Source organism: Dipodomys merriami, unplaced genomic scaffold (genome assembly GCF_024711535.1).
Source record: "Dipodomys merriami isolate MVZ:Mamm:240054 unplaced genomic scaffold, mDipMer1.0.p SCAF_91, whole genome shotgun sequence".
NCBI classification, from domain to species: Eukaryota; Metazoa; Chordata; class Mammalia; order Rodentia; family Heteromyidae; genus Dipodomys; species Dipodomys merriami.
The window spans coordinates 3,615,324-3,636,281 of NW_027206524.1; the positions used below are offsets into that span (position 1 = coordinate 3,615,324).

General features: G+C 37.8%; 1 protein-coding gene across 2 annotated transcripts in view; it reads right to left on the reverse strand.

Annotated features, from left to right (window-relative positions):
• Nucleotides 1–20,958, reverse strand: part of LOC138821339 (CWF19-like protein 2) — a 42,500-nt gene that overhangs the window by 15,160 nt on the left and 6,382 nt on the right. For both annotated transcript variants that reach the window (XM_070013492.1, XM_070013491.1), the window contains exons 6-12: nt 20,571–20,664; nt 15,356–15,471; nt 12,230–12,888; nt 10,704–10,794; nt 8,664–8,756; nt 6,508–6,624; nt 3,825–3,962 (exon numbers count right to left, since the gene is read on the reverse strand). In XM_070013492.1, coding sequence (XP_069869593.1) covers nt 3,825–3,962; nt 6,508–6,624; nt 8,664–8,756; nt 10,704–10,794; nt 12,230–12,888; nt 15,356–15,471; nt 20,571–20,664 — 1,308 coding nt within the window. The remainder of the gene's footprint in view (nt 1–3,824; nt 3,963–6,507; nt 6,625–8,663; nt 8,757–10,703; nt 10,795–12,229; nt 12,889–15,355; nt 15,472–20,570; nt 20,665–20,958) is intronic.

Consider the following 20,958-nt stretch of genomic DNA (forward strand, 5'->3'; position numbering starts at 1 on the left):
ATACATTTTTCTCTTCAAATTTGTATGTGTACGTAAATATCATTTGTCTGGACTGAGCACACTCAATGCCATGATTTCTTGGTCTATGTCTGCTCTGAAATCAAGCTTTGTCTACCTACCCAGGGGCCCTGAGAATATGAAAAACAGCCAGAATTTACAGTTCTTAGAAAAATTAAAGGCAATGGATCTGGAAAGCAAACCAATGAGAAGGATTCAATTCACTGTATTAAGATCCTTAGCTGGAAACCCAAACTGTCTCTTTAAGATATGGTGAGATCCAATATCCCCTTCCCTTACTTATTAAGTCAAAAAAGGGCATTTCTTAGAAGATGGCTAAAAGGCCAACCCCCACCTCCAGGGCCTCAGGGTTCACTCAGAGTATGAACTCTTAAAGCACCTCCAAGCCAGAATTCCCAGTCCATGATCTGAGCTATGACTTCCTTCATAGCTCCCTTGAACATGGCATCAGCATGCCTTATCTTATTCTAGCCAAACCTTTAAGAACAATATGGCAGTTAATCTCTCAAGATTTGTTATCGTTACAGTATCCTGAAAAAAGAGCAAAGCATTTCACTTTCAGTGTACATTACAGAAATATAAAATGCAGATTTTTAAAGATAACTTCCATCAGAAAATATAATAAGATTTAAAATATATTAAGTCTAAGTTTACAAAAAGTGAAAGAAAAATTTGTCAACAGAAATACAAACGTCTATTATTAGGTGATAAATCATCTTGCTTTCTTGGAATTTATGGTAAAACCCTAGTTACAAGAGATTTTCCTCAGGGCTAGGAAGGTGGCCCAGTGGTAAAGCGCTTGCCTTGAATGCCTGAGGCCCTAGGTTCGATTCCTCAGCACCACATAAGCAAAAAGAAAAAAGCCGGAAGTGGCACTGTGGCTCAAGTGGTAGAGCACTAGCCTTGAGCTGAAGAGCTGAGAGACAGCGCCCAGGCCCAGAGTTCAGGTCCCACGACCAGATCCAAAAAAAAAAAAAAAAAAAATTTTCCTCTCCTTTACCCCTCTTATACTTTCCAGCCTCCTCTCCTCCAACCCATTTTAATGCTCAATGATAGAGAAAAAATTATTGTCCACAGTGTGAACAAAAGTAATGAGGAAAGATGTATATACATTGCAAGATGTGCCTGAGTTTACGTTGCTAAGGAAACACTGACGTCTGAAATCTTAAATGGAAGAGCTTATATTTTAAAAACGTTGGAGCCAATACAACATATTTTAAGAAAGAGCAAAGCATCCACAACTCACTGCTCTCAGATACCAACAACTGACAAATGGAAGTTGGATAAAGACAATTAGATCTAGGCAGCACTTAAGGACTGTCAATTAACATGAGTCATTTGAAAGGCAGGACTGTGTAAGGAGAAGTGCTGGCATGGAAGTTACAAGGTAAGGATTCTGCTGCTGCCTTTTCCAGCTCAGTAGCTGTGGGAACCGGAACATCCTGTAGAAGCAGTTAGTTCTCCTACATTCTCAGGCTCCTCGTTTGACGTGGAAGGTTAATTAAGATTATAAGACCCTTTCCCTAAACCCCAAATTCCTTGTTCTATGATTTCAAAGGGAGATAATATGCCTATATTTTACAAAAATCACAATAAATACACTGTCATATGTACAGTAAGAAAATGGGCAAATATACCCTTCTTTTCCTGAATATTTCTTAGTATTCCTTTTTCAGTAGTTACATAGTGAATATTTATATAGAAAAAGTTTTTTAAAAAAAACAAAAAAAAACAACCACCACAATCCTCCTAACCAAACGAAGTTGCAATTTGACACAAGATGCCTTTCTTCCTTGGTTATAATGAGGAACTGTCATTTAAGGTCTAATGGTAAAATATAGCCAAAAAGAAAGTGAATATAATCTGAATTAACCTGAATATAATCTGAATTTTAGGAAAGCAAGAAAAAGGTGGAAAGTAAAAATGAAATGACTCATTATAGGATAGAAATCAAAAAGTAAAATATGTGTCAAATACAGCTCAGTAATTTGAATACTGACCCGGAAGCAGTCATGACATCCAACATGAAACTTTTCACAGCTCCCCAGTTTAATTTAAGGCACCCTCTTGATGCTCCAAAGACTTTTCCCTTGTCATTCTCAATAGTTCATACATCCTTACTACTAAATTCATGTTCATCATTATTTGATGTTTCTTTTTTCCTTCCTAGCCTCTAAGTCCTCTAACCAAGAATCCTGTCCTCTCTGTGTACCAGTGTACCTCCTGTAGAGCATCTCACACAATGTATGAGATCAATATCCTACGCCAGCTACTCCCGACTGGCTACTTTTTTGCTAGCCTAGATCCATCCACAAAGGATCAATACATAACAGAAGTACCCAAGTTCAGAGACAGGTGTTCTGAAGGTAGTTATCATTTACATATCCTAAATCTAAAAGTTAATAAATGATGGCTCACAGACCAAAGCAAGCCAGCCACAGTTTTGTAAATAGTTGGAATATAATCACACTATATATGGCTGCTTTTTTCCATAACAGCAAAGCTGTGAGTTCAGCAAGCCAAAAATATTTACCACCTGACACGTTACAGAAAAAATCGTAGACTAATGCTTTGCAACTGTTTCTTAATAGAAAGGAACACAGGGTAAAGAGCTTATGTGGTATCTTTAAGGAATTACTTAAACTACCTGCCAATGATGTTATTTTTTTAATGTAGTAACTCAGCTAATTAGTCCATGAAAAAAAATTTTTTGGGGGGTCCGGTCGTGGGGCCTGAACTCTGGGCCTGGGCATTGTCCCTCAGCTCTTCAGCTCAAGGCTAGCGCTCCACCACCTGAGCCACAGCGCCACTTCTGGCTTTTTTTCTTTTTGCTTATGTGGTGCTGAGGAATTGAACCCAGGGCCTCACGCATGCAAGGCAAGTGTGAGCTACCACTGAGCCACCTTCCCAGCCCCTAGTCCATGAAATTTTAAAGAGTGAAGATATTAAACACAATATTTATAGAAAAGGCACATATTCCAGGTATTTTTATTTTTACATGCTTTCAGTAGTACTTTAAATTTTTACCAGAGCTAATTTTAATCATTGTTATACCTTAACCAAGGTACAAGAAAAATGTCTACTATGCTGTGGTTAATATTAAGCAGGAAGAACTAAAAAAATCATAATGCCAAATCAACACTTCCATAGCTACTGCACGCCCACTGGTTCTACTGCAAATAGGTAATGTTGATATGGTTTTGTGCATTTAATATACAACGTGGTCTTCTTTATGATGAACTGCTTTCCTTCTGTTATCATATACAAATCAACCTTCATTCCATTCCCCCAAACATCATGAAAAAATTAACACACTTGGCTACAGGAGAAAAAGCTGCCTATTTCTGCATTTCCCTTAGCTGCAACAACCAAGGGACTACATACTCTAATACAAAGAAAACAATTTGGATAAAGAGAGTAACCTATCAGAATGTTAATACAATACTATTAACAAGCAGCCCAAAGCCAACCATTTAATTCCCTCTGTGCTAGGCATGAGGCATGCCTGGAACCCCAGCTATTTCAGAGGCAGGAACAGGAGAATTTTGGGTTCCAAAAATACTCTGGTCAACAGAGTAAGACTCTGACTCAAATTTTAAAAAATAAATAAGAAAAAAATCTGATCCCAAACTAAGTAATCCAGAGTCTATATTTAAAAACAAATAGAATCTCAAGTGCATTTTGTTTTAATATGCTACAAGTATGTGTTACAAAAAAAATTTAATGAAATAAACCAAGGATCAAGAGAATCAGATCTCCCTGAAAAGTAGATAATGGTTAGATGTGAGGTGAGGAATACCTCTTACCTTAGATGCCATTCTCATAAAGAGTTTGTTCTGATTCTCTGCTGTCCCCATCTTTTCATTTCTAACTAAATCATTTAGACTTAAGTGATCATCATCATGAAAGTATCTGACTCTTTCTTTTCCCTCATGGGTTGAAACCTAGGACAAAACAAACATAATTCATTCAGTGAAAATTTAAGTCTCTAAATTAGTCTTTATGATTGATTACCTATAAGTCTAATAAATGTAAAAATCTTACCATGCCCTACCAGTTTATCCTATTTTAGTTGCTTCTTTCTATGTGCAAGACTTCCATTCAAAGTGTAAAAAAATTACACTTATTACATCTCCCTTGTACTCTTCTCTTTCCCAGGATAGAAGCACCACATCATCTGATCTCTAAGTTTGGATGAAACAAAACTATTCCATCCCTTCTTTGCTCTGCTCTTCTTCTTGTATTTCAAATCCCTTGCTACTGTGGAAGGAATGCTGCAGGTATCCAGAAATGAAAAGTACACCAAAAAACAGAGGTGAAATATCAAAATCACTGTTCTAAAGCAGTGATTATTTAATTCCCCCCTTTCAAATGCTGAGATCCCAGTATGATAAGGGTCTTTGGGGAAGTAATGAAGGTAGAAAATCATGAATAAATTAGTACTTCTACAAAGACAAGACAGGGATTCTTCTTTCTTTGTTCCATGCTGTATGAGGATAAAATGAGAAAACCACCACCTGGAAACCAGGAAGCCTGCCTACCAGACATGATCCTGACAGCACCCATTCTCCAGAACTATAAGGAATAAATTTCCCACCAGACATGATCCTGACAGCACCCAGTCTCCAGAACCATTAGGAATAAATTTCTGCTAAACTACCTGTCTGTGTTATTCTGACACAGTGGCCAGAAATGATGAGACACCACTTCTAATAGTTAACCCTGGTTCTATTAACAGCTTTACCAAAAGTTAAGCTGGTCTCCTGATCCCCACTGAAGTTGGTCCTGAGTTTTATTCTGTCAGTTGCACATACAAATAAGGAACAGAAAAGTGGTATTTATTCCTTTCTAAGACAAAATTCCCTAAATAAAATCTGTCTCCCCCCCCCCCCCCCCGCCTCCACTTTTTGGAGATCTCCGTAACCATTATTTTCCCAACACTGCTATCCTTTTCTTTACTAGCCTAAACCTCAAATGCCATTATTTCAATCCCTCTCTGCCTCCAAATCCTTGTGGTCTTTTTGCCTTTTGTTTAGACTCCAACAGCATATCCCAGTCCTAAATCAACATGTGTGCACTCTTCACTTCTATACCTAGACTGCACAGCAGTATGCAACTTAAAAGGGCTCTCAGTGCCACATGGTAGTGAGTTAAGGATTCCTTGTTAACTCTGTCACTTCACATACTCAAACCTTTACTAATCTTTTATACATCCTTTCCAGGCCCTAGTTCCTCCCATGACATGAGAAGAGGGATCTATTCCATTTCCATTTTGGAAAGAATTAATCAGTATCTCTAACAGCAGAAGCACTCAAAGGGCAAGCAACAAGCATGTGGGTCGTGGGGCTTGAACTCTGGGCCTGGGCACTGTCCCTGCGCTCTTCAGCTCAAGGCGAGGGCTCTACCATTTGAACTACAGTGCCACTTCTGGTTTTTGGTTTATTGGAGATAAGAGTCACAGACTTTCCTGCCCGGGCTGGCTTAGAACCGCGATCCTCAGATCTCAGCCTCCTGAGTAGCTAGGATTACAGGCGTGAGCCACCGGAGCCCAGCTTGAACAAATGATTTTTGGTGTACTCAATTATCATCTGCATGATCTTCAAATTTAAAACAAAAACTTAACATAGGAAAATTCAATATTGCTTTGTTGTTCTCAGCTCAAAAGCCTCAAGGCAGTGCTTAGAAACTAATTGGTGGAGCAATGAGATGGGAAAGTAAATTAGGTGCACGCTGGCTCACAGCACCTACACAATTAGGACTTCACTGTGAATGGATACCCCGTCACCAGGTCTCAAAGTAGCTGTCTAGCCCAGGCAACGGGTCTAGAAGAACAAGGTTTTTCATAAGAGACATAGAGTAAGTATGCAGTAAGAAACTAAATTCAACACCAAAGAAATATACACTAAACACTTAATGTTATAATTTTGGGGGGAAAATGCATTTTGTAAAAGGCAAAGAGATAATTAAGAATAAAAGTAATAACCTAATTTACTATTGTCTAATGTTTATATTAGGAAGCTACAATCAAGGAAATATTTTGTAGTCTAAGGTTTGAGGCTTAAGATTGTGGCTCAAGTGATAGACCCCCCCCCCCCCCGAGTGCAAACTCCAGAACAACAAACCTAGGACAAATATTTTAATAAAAAGTAAAAAGCATAGCCGGGTGCTGGTGGCTCACGCCTGTAATCCTAGCTACTCAGGAGGCTGAGATCTGAGGATCGCGTTTCAAAGCCACCCCTGGCAGGAAAGACCTTGAGACTCCTATCTCCAATAAACCACTAGAAAACCAGAAGTGGCGCTGTAGCTGAAGCGGTAAAGCACTCACCTTGAGCTGAAGAGCTGAGGGACAGTGTCCAGGCCCAGAGTTCAAGCCCCACAACCAACAACAAAAAAAGTAAAAAACAAAACTAAACAAAAAACCCAAAGAGAAAAAAGGAATTCTACCTAAGGGAAAAGGAAGCCTAATAAGCAGGGACACGTGACACATACCTTCTGTTTCTTCCCTTTTCCTGCTCTGGCTGGCTGCGGCCCTCCTGGTGTGCCCACAGGCCATACACTCCCAGACTCATTGCTTCTGACCAGAATCACTTCTTGCTGCTCTTCATTCTATAAGATGATTAGAGATAACTTGAAATAACTGTGGAAATTGCTGAATGCTTCTATTTAATAGCAAAAGAGCCTGAGAAAGATTCTAGTTTTCATAATATTGTGGACTACTTCTATTACTATACTATAAAATTACTATAATCTCTTCAGAAAAAGTGAGAGAAATACACAATGTTTAATATTTTAAAAAGTACAATCACAAAAGCAAACTTCAGGCTTTCTTCTAGACACTAAGACACAGTAGAGTAGCAGCAGTCTACCAGGTATTATATGAAAAACTGTATTTCTTCTTTAATGTGCCTAAATAAATAAAGCCTCTGCCTTCAAGTTTACAGCCTCGTATGGGATTTACTCCCTGTGTAAATTGTCACGATTACAGAAACCACCTTCACTTATTCCTCCCTTTATAACTTCCTCTCAAATGCTGATCCTAGAATTCCTTGGTTTTCAGTCTTCCACACTGAAACCTAATTATCATTCATAGTGTCATCAACTTCAATGTATCAACACAGCAGTATCATGCTATTCTTTGCTTAAAAACCTGTAAAACCTAGGGATCTCCTAGATCACCACAATGAGAAGTATGGCCAGAAGTATGGCCCACAGAACAGTGTGAGTCAGAACTATACCAGCCATGAAATATTTGATACAAATCCAAGATGAGGTAAATAAAGAAACTGAATGTTGATAAACTTTTGTAACAGTCAACAGAGCAATCTTATGTTAATTCAATCTCAATAAAAACAAGATGGCTGCCAGGCAACAGTGGCTCATGCCTATAATCCCAGCTACTCAGGAAGCTGAGATCCGAAGATTGCAGTTCAAAGCCAGCCAGGGCAGGAAAGTCTGCAAGACTCTTATCTCTAATAAACCACCAGAAAACCACAAGTGTCCCTGTAACTCAAGTGGCAGAGTACATTGGGCTGAAGAGCTGAGGGACAGAGCCCAGGTCCAGATTTCAAGCCCCATGACCGACCCCCCCACCACCACCACCAAAAAAAAAAACCTGATGACTAGCTGAACCCATGACTCAAAGGTATAGTACTTGCCTCACAAGAACAAGGCTCTGAGTTTTCAAAACCCATTAACACACACATACTATTGAACTTAATACATATGTTCTTTATTTCAATTTTCTATAGTTCATTTGTATTGTATTTTAATTTTTGTGCCAGTCCTAGGGCAGTCTATGGCCAGCCTCAGGCAAAAACACAAGTTTCTACCTAAATAATAACTAAAGCAAAAAAGAATTAGTAGCAGGAATCAAATGGTAGACCTGTCTAGCAAAACTTTATGTTCATTACCTCATATAATAGCTTCTCATCTAGGTCAGAATAAAAGTCTACTTTCTTTCTCAATGACTCCACTGCAGTATTGCTGGTTTCCTTGCTATTCTTCCTATACATCAGACATGTTCCCATCTCTGGGCCTTTAAATTCTCTGCTCCCTGTGCCTCGAGCACTCTTGGTTCAGACAGAGATGCTATAATTGGCTCACTGCAGGTCTCTGCATCACTGTCCCCTGCTGAGTGAGGATCAGCCTAGCACTCAAATCCCTACCCCATCATAGGATTAAAACTTTCTACTATGCCATGCAGTTTATTTAGCTATTATCTTATTATTTCCTTGTCTCTAACTCTATTAAAATGGACATTTCATGCAGGCAAGTGTTTTAAACTGTTTTGGTCAGTAATAAATAGATGAATGAATCACAGAATGAAACTATTTGTCCCTTATTAAATTGATACCTAACTCAAGTCTCTTAAGTCTTTAGGAAAAGAACTGAAGGGTTGTATGGACTTCCATCACATACAGTAACAGAGTCTAGAATAAATGCAGGTCTTTTTGGCCCCCAACCTAGGCTTCTATTAGAAAACTCAGTGAAATCTAAGAAGATACAAGCAAAGCATACATAGAAACACAGAGATGCATGCAGACACATCTCATATTAAAATATGGAAGCTGCAAAATAATATTACACAGGTGACTGATTACACAGGCAATCATGCACCTACACAAACAGTAAGTTTTATTACTCACCTCCGACCCTGGTTTTTTAGATGACATCTGCATTACAGGTTCTTTGAACTTATTTGCCTTTTCAAGTTGGGCTTTAAGTCTTTCAGCTAATTCCTCCAAAAAGAAAAATAAGCAAAATGAGTATGACATGTCTCTAAATTCTTAATTACAGAGTATTTCAAATATCTACAACAGAAAGGAAAACAGCATACCAAGATCTCATACTGCTATAAACTAACTTCAACTACCAACTCACAGCTTAGTGCATTACATTTTAATGAACTTATTGCAGCTACAAGGAAACCATCCTAAAAACTAAAATATGCTCTTCTTCACTGTTGATATATAACTTAAAAATTCCGAATGTATTCCATTTTTAGCCTAGAAATTTATGTAACACACTAACACATAAAGCAACAAACCACAAAGTAACAAATCTCAGTTTTACATTTCACTGCAACCATTACATGAACAAAGAAATGCATTTTTTTTAGCATCGTAGCCTTCTATAAGGTAACCTTTCTCTCAGTATTTTAATTAATCCTTCAGTGTTTACATAACTCAAACTTTATTTCCATGTTTTATTTATGTTGTTAGCTTATAATACTACCTTCTGGGCCAAGTTTAATCCAATGTCATCAAGAACTATATTCAAAGGGAGAGATCAGTATATGCAAGATATGCTGTTCACTAAATATACAACTAATAAAAACAGAAAGAGTGTATATAGCTGCTTTTTTCCTAAGAAAGAGTAATGTGCTGATAGTATACCAAACATGAAACTACTTAAAGATCATTTGTATCTGAGTTTGACATGAGCCTATACATATGTCGTAAGTGAATGTGCTATACCAGGGCATAGAACACTATCTGGCTTTGCTATTCTGCCAAGTGCAACTTAACATCAATTAGTATAATAGGCATGTGAGAATGAATGAGTAAATGAACCAATGAATGGACTAATGAATGAAGTAGCTCTTACCAAATCATCCCTGCTTCTATTCCATTCAAGGGAACTCAGTCTTAAACATTACTGTGAGAATTAAATGAGCTCACCCATAAAAGGATCTAACACAGTATCAAACACACATTCCCTCAATCCTTTTTTTTTTTTTTTTTTTTTTTGGGTCCAGTTGTGGGGCCTGAACTCTGAACTCTGGGCCTGGGCGCTGTCCCTCAGCTCTTCAGCTCAAGGCTAGCGCTCTACCACTTGAGCCACAGCGCCACTTCCGGCTTTTCTCTTTTTGCTTATGTGGTGCTGAGGGATCGAACCCAGGGGCTCAGGCATGCAAGGCTAGCACTCTACCACTTGAGCCACAGCACCACTTTTCGGCTTTTTCTGTTTATGTGGTGCTGAGGAATCGAACCCAGGGGCTCAGTCATACAAGGCAAGCACTCTACCATTGAGCCACCTTCCCACACCCATTTTTTAGGTTCTTAACTAGCATTTTTGAAAACATAAATATTCTTGTAATAAATAATTAAAATGGGGAGTCCAGGAGCTGGCAACTCATGCCTGCAATCCTAGCTACTCAGGAGGCTGAGATCTGAGGACTGCAGTTCAAAGCCAGCCCAAGCAGGAAAGCCCAGGATACTCTTATCTCCAATAAACTACCAAAAAGCTAGAAGTGGAACTGTGCCTCAAGTAGTAGAGCACCAGCAAAAAAAAAAAAAGCTCAAGGGCAGTACCCTGAGTTCAAGCCCTAAGACCCAAACAAAAATAAATAAAATACAATAAAATGGAAAATAAAACAGTAATATATATTAAACTCCTTCAAATATATTCTGTTCCATAAGTTAGAAGTGATAATAGTAAAGCATACAGAAAAGTTAAAAAGTAAAAATCACAAAGTTCCCTTGGAACATAAATTTCAGAAATCTGATAGAGAAAATAGACAACTCATTTTTTAAAAAGATAGTACTGTTTCTAGAAATGTTTAGAAATTTCTTTCAGTCACAGTTACTTTTAATGTATGCCATATGCACAGTGCTAAGGAACTTCCAAATTCACTTGTACACATTAAATATTTAACCTCTATTCTCCAACATATAAGATTTTACCATATTCCCCATCATCTCTGCCTTGATAATCTTGGCCCCCAACTTGTTCTTCTCATCAACAGTCAGGATGTGCATGGACTCACCCTCACCACTATGGCATGAAGAGGACAGGGAGGAAGAACACACGAAGTCAGTGCAAGTAACAACATCAATGATCAAACATTACCTTAACTACCTCAATAAAGCTTTGGCATCAACAGGGGAATCATGATTCTAACAATATTCAACTGAAAATCTGTTATGAAGCTATGATGCCCCAAACTCTTAGTGACAATGAGGCAAATATAAAAATCAACTATGCTGGGCTGGAGGCATGGCTCAGCAGTAGAGTATCTGCCTAGCAAGTTTAAGGCAGCAGCAGCAATAGTGGCAACAGTAACAACCTTTAACAGCTTCATATTCACTTAAAAAGGAAACAAAAACTCAAAAGACTGATGCTTACACAAAAGACACTATTTGAGGTAAAAACATAACTACAATGTACTTTTCCTTCCCCTCATGTTCTTTTAGTCTCTATTTTAAGAATCAATTAAAACAAACAGTAGGGATACCACATTTATGTGATCATAAGAACATTACAAGTTTTTAATATGCCTCTGTGGGTTGAGTTATTGCTTTTATCATTACTTGTACTTTTTGTATAGTAGCTATTTTTCAGTAGTTGTATCAAATTAAAATCCTAAGGCATATATTATTTTTACTGTAAGATAAATGTAATTTATTTGAATTTCTGGCAACTCAAATACATTTCTATAAACTTTTTTCTATAAATTTTCCTTTTTATGAACCTTTACCTTCTAATCAACACAACTCATCTCAATTTGCATTATTTCTTCAAAAATTCTCTTTGAAAATTTAGTGTTTCTACCCATTCACTAGAAGGAATTCCCATGCGTGTTAGGAAAAATGTAGCATGTGTCTAATAAAAAATAGATAACCACAGTTTATATTTCTTCTAAAGAGAAGGAGTTCAATTATGCTTCCGTGAAATCTGCCTGCTCCAGGGTATGCCTGTTACCTTTCTGTTTCCTAAGTAAGAAATATCTTGGTAGTTTTTCCTCTGACATTTTCTGTCTTTAATTTCTAAGTACTCACATATCTGATTTTCTATATCTAACTTTCCTTACCACCAAAATTATGTCTAATTCACCTACTTTTCTCAACACCAGCCAGCTGGAAAAAAATGAAGAACTGATGGAAGATAAACTAGATAAAGAGGTTTCCCTGATATTTCTTTACATATTTCCCTATTCTTACAGAATTCATGTATAGCACAATCCTACACAAGATTCTCCACTAAGCAAGATGTCAATCAAAACATAAGCCATCCCACAATAAAGTTTACATATGATAGGAGGCTGAGGCAGGGGATTTTGAGTTGGAGACTAAAGTGAAATCCCATCACAAAAGTGGAAGGAAAGAAGAAAGGTAAAGAGGGAGAGGAGAACAAGGAAGAGCAGTAGAAAGGAGAGTCGGAAGAAAAGAATGATAAAATACTCATGAAGGGGAAAAGAATGATAAAATACCCATCAAGAGTAGACTTTGTGTTCTGTAAATGTTCTCTTTGTGATAGGTCATCTTTCACACTCTGGACCTGTAACTCTTCTCTCCCATCTCTTGGACTGTGTTGGCAGCCAGTGCTGCTCCTGGTTTCCAATGGTTTTGGATCTACACGTTTCTTGTCACCTCTCCCATCAGGAATATGCCATGATGGTTTTTCACTGTTTTCATCACTGCTCTCCATAGGTTTTCGAAAACCACGATGCAAAGAACTCTGAGCACTAGCTGAAGATAAAGCAGATGGTTCAAAATTTCTGCCCTTGCAGTGAAATGGCGGTTGGTCATCATCACAGGGTCTTAAGAATTTAGGTCTTGAATTTCTGAAAGAGAACTCTTGACTTTGCCTTGGGTTGGATTCTCTGGTACAAGTTTCTAAAGACCCAGATCTCTTACTTTTTTCATCAGCATGAAACTTATCTTCATTGTTTCTGTTTCCAATCCCTGCTATAATGTATCTATCTCTTGAACTGTTTCCAGATTTTACTAAGTCTGACTTTCTACTTTCCTTACTATTTTGTGTTTCATCCAAATATGCTGGTTTCCTCCATCGTTCCCGTCTATAATCTTCTTTTTTGAATGCAATTTTTTCAGCTTCTTCTAATTTCGACTGAAAGATTTCCATTGACTACAAAGAAAAAAATATATATCTAAAATTAAGAGACTCGGGAGACAGTGAGTGGAACAGAAGACTGTACAAAAGGAAATGTACTCATTACCTGACTCAGGTAATTCTAATACCTTTGTACATCACCTTTATAATAGCAATGAAGTAAATTAATTAAAATTTTAAAGTAATTAAAAATTAAAAAAAAAGAAAGACCCAGTGACTTGATTCCCATTGTGCTTGATTCCATTGTGCCAAAGTGCCTGTAGATCCCCTGCCAAGGTGTAGAATAAAATACACACCACTAGCGGGAGATCCTTACAATCATCCCACATTAAACACTGTAAAAAATATGAGACAAAGCAATGAAAAGTTACCAAATAACATTTAAAAAAAATCACTGTAGGCAGGCACCGATGGCACAAGCCTGTAATCCTAGCTATTCAGGAGGCTGAGATCTGAGGATCACGGTTCAAAGCCAGTACAGGCAGGAAAGTCTGCGAGACTTTATCTCCAATATACCACGAGAAAACTGGAAGTGGCCTGTGGCTCAAGCAATAAAGCACTTGCTTTAAGCTGAAGAGCACAGGGATAGCACCCAAGCCTAGAGTTCAAGCCCCACCACCAATTTAAAACAAAATCCCTGTACTAATACAGAATAGGCATATAATATTTTAAAATAATTCATACTACAAATGAGATTCAAGAGGTTAAAGTGCTAAAAGACAACTGATGGGGGGAAAATAGTTCTAAGAACAAGACTAAAAAACTGTTCAAAAAGTGTCCAGATATACTGAGTAGAATACAAAGTCTTAAAAACAAAATTGGCCTGGGAATTCTAGTTGCAAGAAAATAAATAAATAAAATAATCTGGACAACTGATTCTAGAGAATCTAACAAGCATGCATCAGTACTTCCACTAAGAAGGGACAAAGAAAGCCGGGAGCTGGTGGCTCACACCCGTAATTCTAGCTACATCACTTACAGAGGAAAGGAATTAAGAGGGATTGGAAAAATGTACTGATGCACTGTTGTTTTTGTTTGTTTGTTTGTATTTGTTTTATTTTTGTTGGTCGTGGGGCTTGAACTCTGGGCCTGGGCGCTGTCCCTCAGCTTTTCAGCTCAAGGTGAGCACTCTACCACTTGAGCTACAGTGCCACTTCCGGTTTTCTGAGTGTTTATTGGAGAAAAGAGCTTCACGGAGTTTCCTGCCCAGGCTGGCTTTGAACCTCGATCCTCAGATCTCAGCCTCCTGAGTAGCTAGGATTACAGGCATGAGCCACTGGCGCCCGGTTCTGATGCACTGTTATAATGGTCTAAGACTATAACGAGGGCTGGGAATTTAGCTTATTGGTAGAGTGCTTACCTAGCATGCATGAAGTACCACATAAACAGAAAAAGCTGAAAGTGGCACTATGGCACAAGTGGTAGTGTGCTAGCCTTGAGCAAAAGAAGTTCACAGACAGTGCCTAGGCCTTGAGTTCAAGCCCTAGGACTGGTGGGAAAAAATATACATATACATAATTTAAAAACAAAACACTAGCCAGATACTAGTGGCTCACTTATGTAATCCTGGCTACTTGAGATGCTGAAATCCAAGGATCATGGTTTAAATCCAGCTTGGGCAAGAAAGTCCATGAGATTCCTTTTTATTTTAGAAATTGTTCTCCCATGGTTTTGGGGAAGACAGAGAATTTTTTATGTATTATTTTGCACTAAATTTGTTTCTTTTTCAAAATTGTTATTGTAAAGGTGACAAACAGAGGGATTAGTTATATTAATCAATTAATGAGTACATTTCCTTTTTTTTTTTTTTTTTTACTGGGCACTGTCCCTGAACTCCTTTTTGCTCAAGGCTAGCATTCTACCACTTGAATTACAATATCACTTCTGGCTTTTTCTGCAGTTACTTAGAGATAAGAGTCTCATGGACTTTCCTGGTTGGCTTTAAACTGCAACCCTCAGATCTGTCTCCTGAAAAGCTAGGATTACAGACATGAGACACGGATGCCCAGAAATGTATATTTCTTTTTGAACAGTGTCACCTCTTCCCTCATTTTTGCCTAGTCTTTCCCTCCTGGCCCCTCCTCTCTATAAGATTCTTATCTCCAATTAACCCTCAAAAACCATAAGTGGAGCTGTAGCTCAGGAGGTAGAGCACTAACCTTGAGCACAAAAGTTCAGAGAAAGTGCCCAAGCCCCCCCCCCCCACATACACACACACAAAACCCTCAGAAAAAGGTTAAAACTCCTTAATATATCAGACTCTTAAATCTATGAAGTTTCAACCATGGTTATCTCCAGATTATCTTCTATGTTATTGAAAGTTTCTCACCAAAAAAAGTGTTATTTTTACATTAAACACATACTTTAAGTAAGTTAAGTGTTTTATGGCACAAAACAAAGTTAAAGGCACTTAATTTTTCAAGTAACGCTAAAAATAACACATACTTATTACACATCATACATACTTACTAAATATACTTACCCCATACCTTTCAGTTACAATATCCTCGAAATCTCTGTTTTCTTTCTCAGCTTGTTCCTTCATTCTTTGATAAGACTTCCTTAGCCAGCTTAATCCACCATCCTCTACTCCTGAAGCTAAGTTTCAATAACCATTATAATGTTAGTATGGTCATCAAAGAATTGGTGCTTGTTTCTATCAATTCTAAAGTATGAAATTGAATACTTTTCCTTGAAAATATAAACACATTTAAAATTATGTGTTTATTTAACACCACAGGATTTGAACACAAGGCCTCACACTTGCTTGGCTTGTTTGTTCAGCTGATGCTCTAGCACTTCAGCCAGGCCTCCAACCCAGCTTTTTGCTAATTATTTTGGAGATGGAGTCTCACAGACTTTTCTGCCTAGGGTAGATTTACACCTTGATCCTCTGGATCTCAGTCTCCCAATTAAATAGGGTTATAGATATGAGCCACCACCATATAGCTTCAATATATAATTCTCAAATTATTCTATCTTAATTATATTCTTTCATTCAAATCTCCTGTTTATCTCTTTTAAAAACAATTGTGGCCTTCCTTTACTTCAAGCCTAGAAATGATTATTTTCACGTAAAAGTCTATTTTGCTTTCCTCTTATTTATAGTCTATGAGTTTGCAGTAACTTTCCTACTATCCCAGCTATATCATTAAACTGTTCACTCTGCAGGATTTAGTGTGAACCTAATAAAGTGATAGTGGGCACAGTTCTGATTCCCTGAACAACTACTAAAATGTTAACATAGCTTAGAGAAAAAACACAAATGAGACCGCTTTTATTCTCTCTCTCTCTCTCTCTCTCTCTCTCTCTCTCTCTCTCTCTCTCTCTCTTTTGTCGGTCTTGGGGCCTGAACTCTGGGCCTGGGCACTGTCCCTCAGCTCTTCAGCTCAAGGCTAGCACTGTATGGCTTGAGCCACAGCACCACTTCTGGCTTTTTCTGTTTATGTTGTGCTGAGGAATCGAACCCAGGGCCTCCTGCATGCAAGGCAAGCACTCTACCACTGAGCCATCTTCCCAGACCCTGCTTTTTTATTCTTTATGATACTATTTATAAGGGAAACTTAAAACAAATATTTCCAGTAATAATTAAAACTATAGTGTTGAAAGTATTTATACAAGCTGGGCATCAGTGGCTCATGCCTGTAATCCTAGCTACTCAGGAGGCTGAGATCTGAGGATCACGGTTCAAAGCCAGCCCGGGCAGGAAAATCCATAAAACTCCTATCTCCAATAAACCACTAGAAAACTGGAAGTGTTGCTGTGGCTCAAGCAGTAGAGCGCTCGCCTTGTGCTGAAGAGCACATGGACAGCGCCCAAGCCCAGAGTTCAAGCCTCACTACTGACAAAAAAGTATTTATACAGTATCAACAAACTGCACTGATACATTCTATTCAACATCTTTATAATAATCTTCTAATTAAAATAATATTAATGAAGTCTTTCAATGAGACATCACCAAATTTAATACTTAAAAAGCAAATAAAAAGGGCTGGGAAGGTGGCTCAGTGGTATAGCACTTGCCTTGCATGCATGAGGCCCTGGGTTCGATTCTTCCGCACCACATAAGCAAAAACAAAAAAGCTGGAAGTGGCGCTGTGGCTCAAGTGGCAGAGCGCTAGCCTTCAGCTGAAGAGATGAGGGACAGTGCCCAGCCCAGAGTTCAGGCCCCATGACCGGACCCAAAAATAAATAAATAAATAAAAATAAAAAGCAAATAAAAAATACCAACTTGCAATATCATCCTCAAATTCAATCAACAAATATTTAATGAATATTTATCATTTATGTGAAAACTTGTTAAGTACAAAATAATGTAAAAGCAGGAATAAGACTAGTTCTCTATGTTGAGATAAAGATACTGTAAATCAGAATAGCAAATTCACTGCTACGCAGCATTGGTATGTATTTGTATTTCAAACCTTTTTTTTAAAAAGTAATAAGTCAAAAATAATATAATAATTCAAACATAACTCAGAGGTATAGTGCTATAAACAAAATACCACCAAATGAATCTGGGTGTCTCCCCTAGTTCTCTCAGAAATACAATAACCAAGTATCAAGAGACCTAGATTTTGGTCTTCCAACCACTACTAAACATTCATTAAGATCAAAAGCATGCCATTCATTGACTTCTTTGGAGCCTTGCTTCTTCATCTACTAAAGAAGACAGTTGATGAAAACCACCTTCAGAAGTCCTTCCAAGTCAGACTTTAGCAGAGAAAGCCAAAAAACATGGAGGGGGAAAAGAATCAACAGAAAGGGTAAAATCACACTCAAAGAATCTGTAAGGAACAATTTTTACTAGCATATAATAATAAGCTTAAATGTTCTAAAGAATCCAGACTAGCCTATCCCGACTAGAAATCAGAGACCTGAGTTATATATATACTCACAGACTATAGGCAAATTACCTGGCTGCTCCAAGCCTGTTTCTTGAACTAAAATTAGTTCAAGATACTCATTCTGCCTGTCTCATATGATTGCTATGAAGAGAAGCTGATTTATAAATATGCCATGTAAACTCTAAAATTAAATAGACATTCCCATTACTAAACTACAATTTTAAACAATTTTCTATCAGTTCTAAAAATGACTTACTATCCCACCTAGGTTCTGCTAAGGAAAACAGTAACATCAACCAAGTAATTGTTAAAAATGTATCATTACCCTAAAAACTGTTGACAAAACCTTTCTGAAACTTTTTTTGTCAGCCATGGCTTGAACTCTGGTCTGGGTGTTGTCCCTCAGCTCTTCAGCTCAAGGTGAATGCTCTACCACTTAAACCAGAGCACCACAGACTTTCCTGCCCTGGCTGGCTTTGAACCACAATCCTCAGATCTCAGCCTCCTGAGTAGCTAGGATTACAGGCATGAGCCATTGGTGCCCAGCCCTTTTGAAACTTTTAATCACTGAACAAGTATTTGACATTATTATTAAGCAGTCAGTATATTTCAGATACTATGCAAAAAAGATTTTTTATTTAATCTTCACAATAACTATTTTAAATAGGTGTTGTTATTCCCTATTATAGCCCAGTGAATATGGCTCAGAAATATCAGAAAACATTCCCCCCAAAAAATCATAAAACTAAAGGATAGAAATGCCAAATTGAATCTCAAGTAGACTGACTGCACGGTCTAAGTCCATCCCAACAACACATGCCACCTCTACTCCCTCAGCAGAGACAAAGTATCCGCAATACTATGTAGCACTTTTGAGGTGTGAATGGGCCCAGCCTTACCAGAATGATAAATGCTATCTATATATGTAGTAAAACCCACAAATCATTTTCAATTCTAGGCTCTGAGACTTTGACAAGCAGGAGTTTGTTTTGTTGTTGTTGTTGTTGTTGGGGGGAGGGGACTGGTCATTTTCCTCCTTGTAAATAGAGTATGGGAAACAGAAGTAGGAAAAGTGTAACATAAGAGGGAAATAAGTCATTGGCTCTGTAAAAGCTTTACTAAGATCACCTTCTTCCCAGCTAAAGATAAATTTAAAGATAAACTCCCCATCTTCTACCTGTTCACTGCAACACCCACAGGCTGAGTGTGTGGATTCTGGTCTTCTCGATGATGAATTTATTGACTGTCCACTGATACAAGGCAATGTAAAAGTACACATCATAAAATCAGGCTACCTCCCCTACCTGCTAAGTTTCTATAAAAAGAAAAGTACCAGTGCTAAACCCAGCACAAACACATCTGGCTCATGCTACAGGAGAAAGAAAAACCCTGTCATTCTTAATAAATTCAGCAAAACTACTAAACAAAAATTATAAAGAAACTTTTTTGTGGCTCTGGGTGGCTTTAGGTATATAGAAAAATATAAAAGGATTTAAGGGGCTGGGTGGTAGAGTGCTTGCCTCGCATGTATAAGGCCCTTGGTTCAATTCCTCAGCACCACATAAGCAGAAAAAAATGGAAGTGGCACTGTAGTTCAAGTGGTAGAGCGCTCACCTTGAGCTGAAGAGCTGAGGGACAGTGCCCAGGCCCAGAGTTCAGGCCCCACGACCAACAGAAAAAAAAAAGGATTTAAGTAAATATCCAAAAAATAAACAATGTATATAAAGTGAGAAAATATAATAAATCACTAATGCAAAAAGATAATTTATATTATTATTGCATTCTGCACTAAGTGATTAAATAAACATTTCATTGATTACCAATGCAACGTGCTAGGCATGCAAATAACTCTTTTTCTTTTTTTGGTACCTGTGTGACTTGAACTCAAGACCAGTACATTGTCCCTGAGCTTTTGTGCTTAAGACTAATTAATGCTCTTACTATTTGAGCCACGGCTCCACTTCCAGCTTTTTAGTGATTAATTAGAGATAAAGAGTCTCAAAGACTTTACCTACCCAAGCTGTTTTTGAAGCATGATCCTTGACCTCAGCCTCCTGAGAAACTAGGATTATAGGCATGAGCCATTGGTACCTAGCTACCTAAGTAATGTTTAATTAAGTGATAAAGAATGTTTATGTGACCCTTACTTTGTCTCCATCTGCTGGAAAATAACAGCACTTTCCTAAGATCAATAAAAATTTTATGAGTACTGGAAAAGGAACACTTTCTGAAGATATGAAACCACATCTTTAATGTTTCCACACTATTTACCTGCAATTTCACACAATAAGTTCTACATTTTCCTAGTTAAAATAACAAATGAAAGGCATTAAGATATTCTCATAGAATCATACTTTATATTAACCCACTTAATATAAAAATTTATAAATGAAAACAGTACAGAGTATAAAAATAATCAGTTTGATCCCAAATACATAATGAAACGAACTTCTAAGACAATAATGACTTAATCATGGCTTCAAAAGATTCTAAGTATTTTATCCATGTTTTGTTGCAAAATCAGGCTATTCCCTTCACCAAGTTATAAGAAGTCAAGAAGTGTTTATGTGTCTACAACCACAACATGTGGATACCGCCAGGGGCCAGTGGCTCATGCCTGTAATCCTAGCTACTCAGGAGGCTGAGATCTGAGGATCACAGTTCAAAGCCAGCCCAGGCAGGAAAGTCCCTGAGACTCTTATTTCCAATAAACCACTCAGAAAACTGGAAGTGGCGCTGTAGCTCAAGCGGCAGAGCATTTGCCTTGAGCTGAAGAGTGCAGGGACAATGCCCAAGCTCAAATTTCAAGCCCCACAACTGACAAAAAAAAAAAAAAAAAAAAATCATGGATACCTTTAGTAACTGATGATACACCACAGTCTTCTGATGGAAGGCCTGTCCCGCCATCCTTCCAATATGGATTCAACTCTCTTTCTAGCAGTTTGGACTAAGGAAAACAAAAACAAAAAACATTTTCAAAGGCTAGAAAGTAAAAATAAATCCTCCACAACAAAGTACTGGTAAATAATAAATCTGAGGCCCAGTTAGCAAAGTTAGTTACAATCCTAAACAAACCATTCAAAAGACACAGTGTTTTATAATTTGCAGGTAATAATGTCTAAATTCACATCCACTCAATGTTTGTATGGAGTATGTCCTATGTCTCAGAAAGGTATTAGGTGTCAATGAAACTGGCTTAGACCTAACTAGCTTACGATTCAGTGAGGAACACAGACCAAAA